Source organism: Salvelinus fontinalis, unplaced genomic scaffold (genome assembly GCF_029448725.1).
Source record: "Salvelinus fontinalis isolate EN_2023a unplaced genomic scaffold, ASM2944872v1 scaffold_0410, whole genome shotgun sequence".
In the NCBI taxonomy this organism is placed as follows: Eukaryota; Metazoa; Chordata; class Actinopteri; order Salmoniformes; family Salmonidae; genus Salvelinus; species Salvelinus fontinalis.
In genome coordinates, this window is record NW_026600619.1 from 116,089 (window position 1) to 131,651 (window position 15,563).

Sequence of the window (15,563 nt, forward strand, 5' to 3'; positions counted from 1 at the left end):
CATACAGTATCATACAGTACCATACAGTATCATACAGTACCATACAGTACCATACCATACAGTACCATACAGTATCATACAGTATCATACAGTACCATACAGTACCATACCATACAGTACCATACAGTATCATACAGTATCATACAGTACCATACAGTACCATACCATACAGTACCATACAGTATCATACATTACCATACAGTACCATACAGTACCATACCATACAGTACCATACAGTATCATACAGTACCATACAGTACCATACAGTATCATACAGTACCATACAGTACCATACAGTATCATACAGTACCATACAGTACCATACAGTACCATACAGTATCATACCATACAGTATCATACCATACAGTATCATACCATACAGTACCATACAGTACCATACAGTATCATACAGTACCATACAATACCATACAGTACCATACAGTACCATACAGTATCATACCATACAGTATCATACAGTATCATACCATACAGTACCATACAGTATCATACCATACAGTATCATACCATACAGTATCATACAGTACCATACAGTATCATACAGTACCATACAGTACCATACAGTACCATACCATACAGTACCATACAGTACCATACAGTACCATACAGTACCATACCATACAGTACCATACAGTACCATACAGTACCATACAGTACCATACAGTATCATACCATACAGTACCATACAGTACCATACAGTACCATACAGTACCATACCATACAGTATCATACAGTACCATACAGTACCATACAGTATCATACCATACAGTATCATAAAGTACCATAAAGTACCATACAGTACCATACAGTACCATACAGTACCATACCATACAGTACCATACAGTACCATACAGTACCATACAGTACCATACCATACAGTACCATACAGTACCATACAGTATCATACAGTACCATACAGTACCATACAGTATCATACAGTACCATACAGTACCATACAGTATCATACAGTACCATACAGTACCATACAGTACCATACCATACAGTACCATACAGTACCATACAGTACCATACAGTATCATACCATACAGTACCATACAGTACCATACAGTACCATACAGTATCATACCATACAGTACCATACAGTATCATACCATACAGTATCATACCATACAGTATCATACCATACAGTACCATACAGTACCATACCATACAGTACCATACAGTACCATACAGTACCATACAGTACCATACAGTATCATACCATAGAGTATCATAGAGTACCATACAGTACCATACAGTACCATACAGTATCATACCATACAGTACCATACAGTACCATACAGTACCATACAGTATCATACCATACAGTACCATACAGTATCATACCATACAGTATCATACCATACAGTATCATACCATACAGTATCATACCATACAGTATCATACCATACAGTACCATACAGTATCATACCATACAGTACCATACAGTACCATACAGTACCACACAGTACCATACAGTACCATACCATACAGTACCATACAGTACCATACAGTATCATACAGTACCATACAGTACCATACAGTACCATACAGTACCATACAGTATCATACAGTATCATACAGTACCATACAGTACCATACAGTATCATACAGTACCATACCATACAGTACCATACAGTACCATACCATACAGTACCATACAGTACCATACAGTATCATACAGTACCATACCATACAGTACCATACAGTACCATACCATACAGTACCATACCATACAGTACCATACAGTACCATACCATACAGTACCATACAGTACCATACCACACAGTACCATACAGTACCATCCATACAGTACCATACAGTACCATACCATACAGTACCATACAGTACCATACCATACAGTACCATACAGTACCATACAGTATCATACAGTACCATACCATACAGTACCATACAGTACCATACCATACAGTACCATACAGTACCATACAGTACCATACCATACAGTACCATACAGTACCATACCATACAGTACCATACAGTACCATACCATACAGTACCATACAGTACCATACCATACAGTACCATACAGTACCATACCATACAGTACCATACAGTACCATACAGTACCATACAGTATCATACAGTACCATACCATACAGTACCATACAGTACCATACAGTTCCATACAGTATCATACAGAACCATACAGTACCATACAGTATCATACCATACAGTACCATACATTATCATACAGTACCATACAGTACCATACCATACAGTACCATACAGTACCATACAGTACCATACAGTACCATACCGTACCATACAGTACCATACAGTACCATACAGTATCATACAGTACCATACAGTACCATACAGTATCATACCATACAGTACCATACAGTATCATACCATACAGTACCATACAGTACCATACAGTACCATACAGTATCATACCATAGAGTATCATATAGTACCATACAGTATCATACCATAGAGTATCATATAGTACCATACAGTACCATACAGTACCATACAGTATCATACAGTATCATACAGTACCATACAGTACCATACAGTACCATACAGTATCATACAGTACCATACAGTACCATACAGTACCATACAGTATCATACCATACAGTACCATACAGTATCATACAGTATCATACAGTATCATACAGTACCATACAGTACCATACAGTACCTTACAGTACCATACAGTATCATACAGTACCATACAGTACCATACAGTACCATACAGTACCTTACAGTACCATACAGTATCATACAGTATAATACCATACAGTATCATACCATACAGTACCATACAGTACCATACAGTACCATACAGTATCATACAGTACCATACAATACCATACAGTACCATACAGTACCATACCATACAGTACCATACCATACAGTACCATACAGTACCATACAGTACCATACAGTATCATACAGTACCATACAGTACCATACAGTACCATACAGTATCATACCATACAGTACCATACAGTATCATACAGTACCATACAATACCATACAGTACCATACAGTACCACACCATACAGTACCATACCATACAGTACCATACAGTACCATACAGTACCATACAGTACCATACCATACAGTACCATACCATACAGTACCATACAGTACCATACAGTACCATACCATACAGTATCATACCATACAGTACCATACAGTACCATACAGTACCATACAGTATCATACAGTACCATACAATACCATACAGTACCATACAGTACCATACCATACAGTACCATACCATACAGTACCATACAGTACCATACCATACAGTACCATACAGTATCATACAGTACCATACAGTACCATACAGTATCATACAGTACCATACAGTACCATACAGTACCATACAGTACCATACCATACAGTACCATACAGTATCATACAGTATCATACAGTACCATACAGTACCATACAGTATCATACAGTACCATACAGTACCATACAGTATCATACAGTACCATACAGTATCATACAGTATCATACAGTACCATACAGTATCATACAGTACTATACAGTACCATACAGTATCATACAGTATCATACAGTACCATACAGTACCATACAGTATCATACAGTACCATACAGTACCATACAGTACCATACAGTATCATACAGTATCATACTATACAGTACCATACAGTATCATACAGTACCATACAGTACCATACAGTACCATACAGTATCATACAGTATCATACAGTATCATACAGTACCATACAGTATCATACAGTACCATACAGTACCATACCATACAGTATCATACAGTATCATACAGTACCATACAGTACCATACAGTACCATACAGTACCATACAGTACCATACCATACAGTACCATACAGTATCATACAGTACCATACAGTACCATACAGTACCATACAGTATCATACAGTATCATACAGTACCATACTATACAGTACCATACAGTATCATACAGTATCATACAGTACCATACAGTACCATACAGTACCATACAGTATCATACAGTATCATACAGTATCATACAGTACCATACAGTATCATACAGTACCATACAGTACCATACCATACAGTACCATACAGTATCATACAGTATCATACAGTACCATACAGTACCATACCATACAGTACCATAGAGTATCATACAGTATCATACAGTACCATACAGTACCATACCATACAGTACCATACAGTATCATACAGTACCATACAGTACCATACAGTACCATACCATACAGTACCATACAGTATCATACAGTACCATACAGTACCATACAGTATCATACAGTACCATACAGTACCATACAGTACCATACAGTATCATACAGTACCATACAGTACCATACAGTACCATACAGTATCATACCATACAGTATCATACCATACAGTATCATACCATACAGTACCATACAGTACCATACAGTATCATACAGTACCATACAATACCATACAGTACCACACAGTACCATACAGTATCATACCATACAGTATCATACAGTATCATACCATACAGTACCATACAGTATCATACCATACAGTATCATACCATACAGTATCATACAGTACCATACAGTATCATACAGTACCATACAGTACCATACAGTACCATACCATACAGTACCATACAGTACCATACAGTACCATACAGTACCATACCATACAGTACCATACAGTACCATACAGTACCATACAGTATCATACCATACAGTACCATACAGTACCATACAGTACCATACAGTACCATACCATACAGTACCATACAGTACCATACAGTACCATACAGTATCATACCATACAGTATCATAAAGTACCATACAGTACCATACAGTATCATACAGTACCATACAGTACCATACAGTACCATACAGTACCATACAGTACCATACCATACAGTACCATACAGTACCATACAGTATCATACAGTACCATACAGTACCATACAGTATCATACAGTACCATACAGTACCATACAGTATCATACAGTACCATACAGTACCATACCATACAGTACCATACAGTACCATACAGTACCATACAGTATCATACCATACAGTATCATACCATACAGTACCATACAGTACCATACAGTACCATACAGTATCATACCATACAGTACCATACAGTATCATACCATACAGTATCATACCATACAGTATCATACCATACAGTACCATACAGTACCATACCATACAGTACCATACAGTACCATACAGTACCATACAGTACCATACAGTATCATACCATAGAGTATCATAGAGTACCATACAGTACCATACAGTACCATACAGTACCATACAGTATCATACCATACAGTACCATACAGTACCATACAGTACCATACAGTATCATACCATACAGTACCATACAGTATCATACCATACAGTATCATACCATACAGTATCATACCATACAGTATCATACCATACAGTACCATACAGTATCATACCATACAGTACCATACAGTACCATACAGTACCACACAGTACCATACAGTACCATACCATACAGTACCATACAGTACCATACAGTATCATACAGTACCATACAGTACCATACAGTACCATACAGTATCATACAGTATCATACAGTACCATACAGTACCATACAGTATCATACAGTACCATACCATACAGTACCATACAGTACCATACCATACAGTACCATACAGTACCATACAGTATCATACAGTACCATACCATACAGTACCATACAGTACCATACCATACAGTACCATACAGTACCATACCATACAGTACCATACAGTACCATACCATACAGTACCATACAGTACCATACCACACAGTACCATACAGTACCATACCATACAGTACCATACAGTACCATACCATACAGTACCATACAGTACCATACCATACAGTACCATACAGTACCATACAGTACCATACAGTATCATACAGTACCATACCATACAGTACCATACAGTACCATACCATACAGTACCATACAGTACCATACAGTACCATACCATACAGTACCATACAGTACCATACCATACAGTACCATACAGTACCATACCATACAGTACCATACAGTACCATACCATACAGTACCATACAGTACCATACCATACAGTACCATACAGTACCATACAGTACCATACAGTATCATACAGTACCATACCATACAGTATCATACAGTACCATACAGTACCATACAGTACCATACAGTATCATACAGAACCATACAGTACCATACAGTATCATACCATACAGTACCATACAGTATCATACAGTCCCATACAGTACCATACCATACAGTACCATACAGTACCATACAGTACCATACAGTATCATACCGTACCATACAGTACCATACAGTACCATACAGTATCATACAGTACCATACAGTACCATACAGTATCATACCATACAGTACCATACAGTATCATACCATACAGTACCATACAGTACCATACAGTACCATACAGTATCATACCATAGAGTATCATATAGTACCATACAGTATCATACCATAGAGTATCATATAGTACCATACAGTACCATACAGTACCATACAGTACCATACAGTATCATACAGTACCATACCAAACAGTACCATACAGTACCATACAGTACCATACAGTACCATACCATACAGTACCATACAGTACCATACAGTACCATACAGTACCATACCATACAGTACCATACAGTACCATACAGTATCATACCATACAGTACCATACAGTACCATACAGTACCATACAGTACCATACAGTATCATACCATACAGTACCATACAGTATCATACCATACAGTACCATACAGTACCATACAGTACCATACAGTATCATACCATACAGTACCATACAGTACCATACAGTATCATACCATACAGTATCATACAGTACCATACAGTATCATACCATACAGTACCATACAGTACCATACAGTACCATACCATACAGTACCATACAGTACCATACAGTACCATACCATACAGTACCATACAGTACCATACAGTATCATACCATACAGTACCATACAGTACCATACAGTACCATACAGTATCATACCATACAGTACCATACAGTATCATACCATACAGTACCATACAGTACCATACAGTACCATACAGTATCATACCATACAGTACCATACAGTACCATACAGTATCATACCATACAGTATCATACAGTACCATACAGTATCATACCATACAGTACCATACAGTACCATACAGTACCATACAGTATCATACCATACAGTACCATACAGTACCATACAGTACCATACAGTATCATACCATACAGTACCATACAGTACCATACAGTACCATACAGTATCATACCATACAGTACCATACAGTACCATACAGTACCATACAGTATCATACAGTACCATACAGTACCATACAGTACCATACAGTATCATACCATACAGTATCATACCATACAGTACCATACAGTACCATACAGTATCATACAGTACCATACAGTACCATACAGTACCATACAGTACCATACCATACAGTACCATACAGTACCATACAGTATCATACAGTACCATACAGTACCATACAGTATCATACCATACAGTACCATACAGTATCATACAGTACCATACAGTACCACACAGTACCATACAGTACCATACAGTACCATACAGTATCATACAGTATCATACAGTACCATACAGTACCATACAGTATCATACCATACAGTACCATACAGTATCATACAGTACCATACAGTACCACACAGTACCATACAGTACCATACAGTACCATACAGTATCATACAGTACCATACAGTACCACACGGTACCATACAGTACCATACAGTACCATACAGTACAATACAGTATCATACAGTACCATACAGTACCATACAGTATCATACCATACAGTACCATACAGTATCATACCATACAGTATCATACAGTATCATACAGTACCATACAGTACCATACCATACCATACAGTACCATACAGTACCATACAGTACCATACCATACAGTACCATACAGTACCATACAGTATCATACAGTACCATACAGTACCATACAGTACCATACAGTACCATACAGTATCATACAGTACCATACAGTACCATACAGTATCATACCATACAGTATCATACAGTACCATACAGTACCATACAGTATCATACAGTACCATACCATGCAGTATCATACAGTACCATACAGTATCATACCATACAGTACCATACAGTACCATACAGTATCATACAGTACCATACAATACCATACAGTATCATACAGTACCATACCATGCAGTATCATACAGTACCTTACAGTATCATACCATACAGTACCATACAGTATCATATAGTACTCCACACAGTACCTTACAGTACCATACAGTACCATACAGTATCATACAGTATCATACAGTACCATACAGTACCACACCATACAGTACCATACAGTACCATACAGTACCATACAGTATCATACAATACCATACAGTACCATACAGTACCATACAGTATCATACAGTACCATACAGTACCATACAGTACCATACCATACAGTACCATACAGTATCATACAGTACCATACAGTACCATACAGTACCATACAGTATCATACAGTACCATACCATACAGTACCATACAGTACCATACCACACAGTACCATACAGTATCATACAGTACCATACAGTACCATACAGTACCATACAGTATCATACAGTACCATACAGTACCATACAGTATCATACAGTACCATACAGTACCATACAGTATCATACAATACCATACAGTACCATACCATACAGTACCATACAGTACCATACAGTATCATACAATACCATACAGTATCATACAGTACCATACCATACAGTATCATACAGTACCATACAGTACCATACAGTACCATACAGTATCATACAATACCATACAGTATCATACAGTACCATACCATACAGTACCATACAGTACCATACAGTATCATACCATACAGTACCATACAGTACCATACAGTACCATACAGTATCATACCATACAGTACCATACAGTACCATACAGTACCACACCATACAGTACCATACAGTACCATACAGTACCATACAGTACCATACCATACAGTACCATACAGTACCATACAGTACCATACCATACAGTATCATACAGTATCATACAGTACCATACAGTACCACACCATACAGTACCATACAGTACCATACAGTACCATACAGTACCACACCATACAGTACCATACAGTACCATACAGTACCATACAGTACCACACAGTACCATACAGTACCATACCATACAGTATCAAACAGTACCATACAGTATCATACCATACAGTATCATACCATACAGTACCATACAGTACCATACAGTACCATACAGTACCATACAGTATCATACAATACCATACAGTACCATACCATACAGTACCATACAGTACCATACAGTACCATACAGTACCATACAATATCATACAGTACCATACCATACAGTACCATACAGTACCATACAGTACCATACAGTATCATACAGTATCATACAGTATCATACAGTACCATACAGTATCATACCATACAGTACCATACCATACCATACAGTACCATACAGTACCATACAGTACCATACAGTATCATACCATACAGTACCATACAGTACCATACAGTATCATACCATACAGTACCATACAGTATCATACCATACAGTACCATACAGTATCATACCATACAGTACCATACAGTATCATATAGTACTCCACACAGTACCATACAGTACCATACAGTACCATACAGTACCATACAGTATCGTACCATACAGTACCATACAGTACCATACAGTACCATACAGTATCATACCATACAGTACCATACCATACAGTACCATACAGTACCTTACAGTACCATACAGTACCATACAGTATCATACAGTACCATACCATACAGTACCATACAGTATTATATAGTAACACACAGTATCATATAGTTCCAGCAACTATAACTGTTCTTTGCTCAGTCATTTCACATGACCTGGATTGGAACCTAAATTGAACGTTTTTTCCTCAAACCGTCGCCTTTTCTTTTTATGTGAGCTGCTTCAGCACCACCCTGAGACGATACTTTCATTTCCGTCTGATTCTAATGTCTGTATAAGGCTTAAAATACAGGATAGAATCTGGTGTCCCAGGTCTAAATCAGGCCCTGATCATTAATATCACCCCACCTGGTGTCCCAGGTCTAAATCAGGCCCTGGTCATTAATATCACTCACCTGGTGTCCCAGGTCTAAATCAGGCCCTGATCATTAATATCACCCCACCTGGTGTCCCAGGTCTAAATCAGGCCCTGATCATTAATATCACCCACCTGGTGTCCCAGGTCTAAATCAGGCCCTGATCATTAATATCACCCCACCTGGTGTCCCAGGTCTAAATCAGGCCCTGATCATTAATATCACCCACTTGGTGTCCCAGGTCTAAATCAGGCCCTGATCATTAATATCACCCACCTGGTGTCCCAGGTCTAAATCAGGCCCTGGTCATTAATGGTACCCGCCTGGTGTCCCAGGTCTAAATCAGGCCCTGGTCATTAATGGTACCCACCTGGTGTCCCAGGTCTAAATCAGGCCCTGGTCATTAATGGTACCCACCTGGTGTCCCAGGTCTAAATCAGGCCCTGGTCATTAATGGTACCCACCTGGTGTCCCAGGTCTAAATCAGGCCCTGATCATTAATATCACCCACCTGGTGTCCCAGGTCTAAATCAGGCCCTGGTCATTAATATCACCCACCTGGTGTCCCAGGTCTAAATCAGGCCCTGATCATTATACTCTGATGAAGACTCTGATACTCGGATGGTTACATTGTGCATCTGAGCTCCTAGGGTTTGCGGCTCTCTATTTTTCAAGTGTTCCACTCCACTAGCCAGCACCACTCCTAAATAGGTGTGCGTTTCTTTCGCCTCTACATTAATATCACCCACCTGGTGTCCCAGGTCTAAATCAGGCCCTGATCATTAATATCACCCACCTGGTGTCCCAGATCTAAATCAGTCCCTGATCATTAATATCACCCACCTGGTGTCCCGGGTCTAAATCAGTCCCTGATCATTCATATCACCCCACCTGGTGTCCCAGGTCTAAATCAGGCCCTGATCATTAATATCACCCACCTGGTGTCCCAGGTCTAAATCAGGCCCTGATCATTAATATCACCTCACCTGGTGTCCCAGGTCTAAATCAGGCCCTGATCATTAATATCACCCACCTGGTGTCCCAGGTCTAAATCAGGCCCTGATCATTAATATCACCCACCTGGTGTCCCAGGTCTAAATCAGGCCCTGATCATTAATATCACCCCACCTGGTGTCCCAGATCTAAATCAGGCCCTGATCATTAATATCACCCACCTGGTGTCCCGGGTCTAAATCAGTCCCTGATCATTCATATCACCCCACCTGGTGTCCCAGGTCTAAATCAGGCCCTGATCATTAATATCACCCACCTGGTGTCCCAGGTCTAAATCAAGCCCTGATCATTATTATCACCCACCTGGTGTCCCAGGTCTAAATCAGTCCCTGATCATTAATATCACCCACCTGGTGTCCAAGGTCTAAATCAGGCCCTGATCATTAATATCACCCACCTGGTGTCCCAGGTCTAAATCAGGCCCTGGTCATTAATATCACCCACCTGGTGTCCCAGGTCTAAATCAGGCCCTGATCATTATACTCTGATGAAGACTCTGATACTCGGATGGTTACATTGTGCATCTGAGCTCCTAGGGTTTGCGGCTCTCTATTTTTCAAGTGTTCCACTCCACTAGCCAGCACCACTCCTAAATAGGTGTGCGTTTCTTTCGCCTCTACATTAATATCACCCACCTGGTGTCCCAGGTCTAAATCAGGCCCTGATCATTAATATCACCCACCTGGTGTCCCAGATCTAAATCAGTCCCTGATCATTAATATCACCCACCTGGTGTCCCGGGTCTAAATCAGTCCCTGATCATTCATATCACCCCACCTGGTGTCCCAGGTCTAAATCAGGCCCTGATCATTAATATCACCCACCTGGTGTCCCAGGTCTAAATCAGGCCCTGATCATTAATATCACCTCACCTGGTGTCCCAGGTCTAAATCAGGCCCTGATCATTAATATCACCCACCTGGTGTCCCAGGTCTAAATCAGGCCCTGATCATTAATATCACCCACCTGGTGTCCCAGGTCTAAATCAGGCCCTGATCATTAATATCACCCCACCTGGTGTCCCAGATCTAAATCAGGCCCTGATCATTAATATCACCCACCTGGTGTCCCGGGTCTAAATCAGTCCCTGATCATTCATATCACCCCACCTGGTGTCCCAGGTCTAAATCAGGCCCTGATCATTAATATCACCCACCTGGTGTCCCAGGTCTAAATCATGCCCTGATCATTATTATCACCCACCTGGTGTCCCAGGTCTAAATCAGTCCCTGATCATTAATATCACCCACCTGGTGTCCAAGGTCTAAATCAGGCCCTGATCATTAATATCACCCACCTTGTGTCCACGGTCTAAATCAGGCCCTGATCATTAATATCACCCCACCTGGTGTCCCAGATCTAAATCAGGCCCTGATCAGAGGAGAACAATGTAAAAAAAATGCAGTGGACCTTTCTTGGAGGTCCATAGTTAAGTTTGATAGCTACATTGGATGTGTCGCCAGGCCAAGCTCAGTACAGCTTGTTTTGTCTCGACTCGGTTTCTGCTCAGTAATGTCAAAAGCCCCAGAGTGAAGTTGGCTGGCTTTACAGCGGGGCGGTCGTCGGGAATATCTCGTCGGGAATATCACGTCGGGAATATCACAAGTTTCACACGTTTTTATTTTTAAGAGGTTTCTTATACCCCTGAAAACTTTTGTGACGCTTTTTTGAGGGATTTCGTTACGCTGCCATCCATCAAGTGATTGTAAACTGGTTTTGTTTCCCCGAATGGTTCCACTGTTGCCAAGAGCTGTGGGACGAGGGAAACTAGCACATTACAAAAGGGTTCTGTCTCTATGAAGGCTACCGTTGAACAACTACTAATCTTTAAACATTTGCAGCCGGTATCGTCAAGGACGGACGATTTGACTACGATCCACAATACAGGCTACAGTGTCAAATGGGAAGACAAATTGAATCCGGGCCAAAAAGAAAGTGCATATCTGATGAAATTCAGACATGAACCTGCGACTGTGAATGCAGTGGTAACTGTACATCACTCTGAGTTAGACCCTATTGGGCAAAACTGGTTCAAAAGACAATAAGGTCTTTTTAACAGCAAAACGGGCTCAAAATATGAATTATCAAGCAGTTATCCACTAGGATGAACACAGACAGCCCCTTTACTAAATACCAGAAGAACCCCCATAGACACCCACAGCCCTGGCCAAGCTGCCCCCAGCTGAGAGGCTCTTCTTGGGAAGAGTCAGCAGCCTGGTCAGCCTCCCTGGAGCTCCTGGGTCTGGAAGCTGGACCAAACAGCTGTTACTGCTCCAGGATAGGGGTTGGATTGGACTGGCAGTTAGACCACGACTACAGGCCTTACTTATTAAATGCTCGAAAACCATTGCATTTTCTGGAAGAGCAACAGTTGAACGGGAAGGCCTGTCGAAGCCTGTCTCTTATGCAGTGAGACATGGTATAATCCAATGAGTTAGCCAGAACTAAACACATGTTCTGATTTGTTGCGGACACCAAGTGTCCAGTTTAGGCCCGTGGACATTCTAGAATTGGAATGTCATCACCGGAACTTGGAACACTGGACGCAATATTCTACTGCAGTAAAATGGGGCCGTTCTGACAGCTTCATCCAACATTAGTTTAATATGACTCGACTCAATTTACCACGTCTACTTCTGCGAAGCTCGTTCCCGGACTATAAATCACTAAATGCCCTCTGCCTCCTCAATACACACTGTCATTCATCTCATCATCTCTTGAATTTACAATCTGGGAATCTGTTCAAAAATTCATTTCATACATTTTTTTTGCTGTATTTACCCATTGAAAACCGTATGGCAGATTGCAGCTTTAATAGCATGATGCTTGATGATACTTCAATAGACAGGCCTCGGGTCTGCTATGACCTCCTGATGACCTTCTGTTCATCAGAGCAGGAGTTAACATCTCATTCATGCTTTAACACACTGCTAATGAGCATGATGTGTCCTAATGATGAGACACACGCACGCACGCACGCACGCACGCACGCACGCACGCACGCACGCACGCACGCACACACACACACACACACACACACACACACACACACACACACACACACACACACACACACACACACACACACACACACACACACACACACACACACACACACACACACACACACACACACACACACACACACACAGCCTCACCAAGACCATCCTGCAGGAGTTATGGTGCTGTGGCACACTGCGAAACGACGCCCCTCTGGGCGGAGCCTGGGTGTGGCTGTGGCCATGTCCTTGGCCATGGGGAGGCAGGGCTCGGTGAGGAGGGGGAATAGGTGGTCTGGGCTGTCCTGGTCCAGGGGCTGACGTAGGGGACAGGGGGACGGGGTGACTGAGGTGAACAGGGGAGCACTGGGGTAGTCGTCGCAGGCTGTGGGAGGGGTAGGGCTGTCCAGGAGGGTGTTGATTTTGGGGAGGAGGCTGTGGAGAGACGGGATACAGAAACACAGACACATTAATCAGAAACTGGGTCATATTCATTAGTACCCACTGTATCAAATGTGTTTCAATGGTAATTGAAAATGAGCGTTTCATATTGGACAAGTTCAGGTAGTCCCTCCCTGTTTCAGTGTGTTTTCTTCCGTTTGGTGCCTAATGAACACAACCCAGAACAGAAACAGACCAGAGCAGAACCTCCTGGAAGTCTGCTTCATATCATCAGCTGTCATGTCAAATCTCCACCCTTCTACCGTCCCTCTCCTTCACCTCCTCTTCATCCTCCCTCTCTCCTTCACCTCCTCTACTCTCCTCCCCCTCTCCTTCACCTCGTCCCCACTCCTCCTCTCTCCTTCACCTCGTCTCCATCCTCCCTCTCTCCTTCACCTTCACCTCCTCTACTCTCCTCCCCCTCTCCTTCACCTCCTCTACTCTCCTCCCCCTCTCCTTCACCTCCTCTACTCTCCTCCCCCTCTCCTTCACCTCCTCTACTCTCCTCCCCCTCTCCTTCACCTCGTCTCCACTCCTCCTCTCTCCTTCACCTCGTCTCCATCCTCCCCCTCTCCTTCACCTCCTCTCACCTCCTCCCCCTCTCCTTCACCTCCTCTCCACTCCTCCCCCTCTCCTTCACCTCATCTCCATCCCCCCCCTCTCCTTCACCTCCTCTCACCTCCTCCCCCTCTCCTTCACCTCCTCTCCACTCCTCCCCCTCTTCTTCACCTCCTCTCCACTCCTACCCTCTCCTTCACCTCCTCTCCACTCCTCCCCCTCTCCTTCACCTCCTCTACTCTCCTCCCCCTCTCCTTCACCTCGTCTCCACTCCTCCTCTCTCCTTCACCTCGTCTCCATCCTCCCCCTCTCCTTCACCTCCTCTCACCTCCTCCCCCTCTCCTTCACCTCCTCTC

At 41.7% G+C, this 15,563-nt stretch overlaps 1 protein-coding gene across 1 annotated transcript in view; it reads right to left on the reverse strand.

Annotated features, from left to right (window-relative positions):
* LOC129845947 (uncharacterized) overlaps positions 1-15,563 on the reverse strand; it is a gene marked incomplete at its 5' end in the record, with an annotated part of 70,015 nt that overhangs the window by 14,162 nt on the left and 40,290 nt on the right. The window contains one exon of the mRNA XM_055913928.1: positions 14,368-14,643. Within this exon, the coding sequence (XP_055769903.1) occupies positions 14,368-14,643 (276 nt within the window). The remainder of the gene's footprint in view (positions 1-14,367; positions 14,644-15,563) is intronic.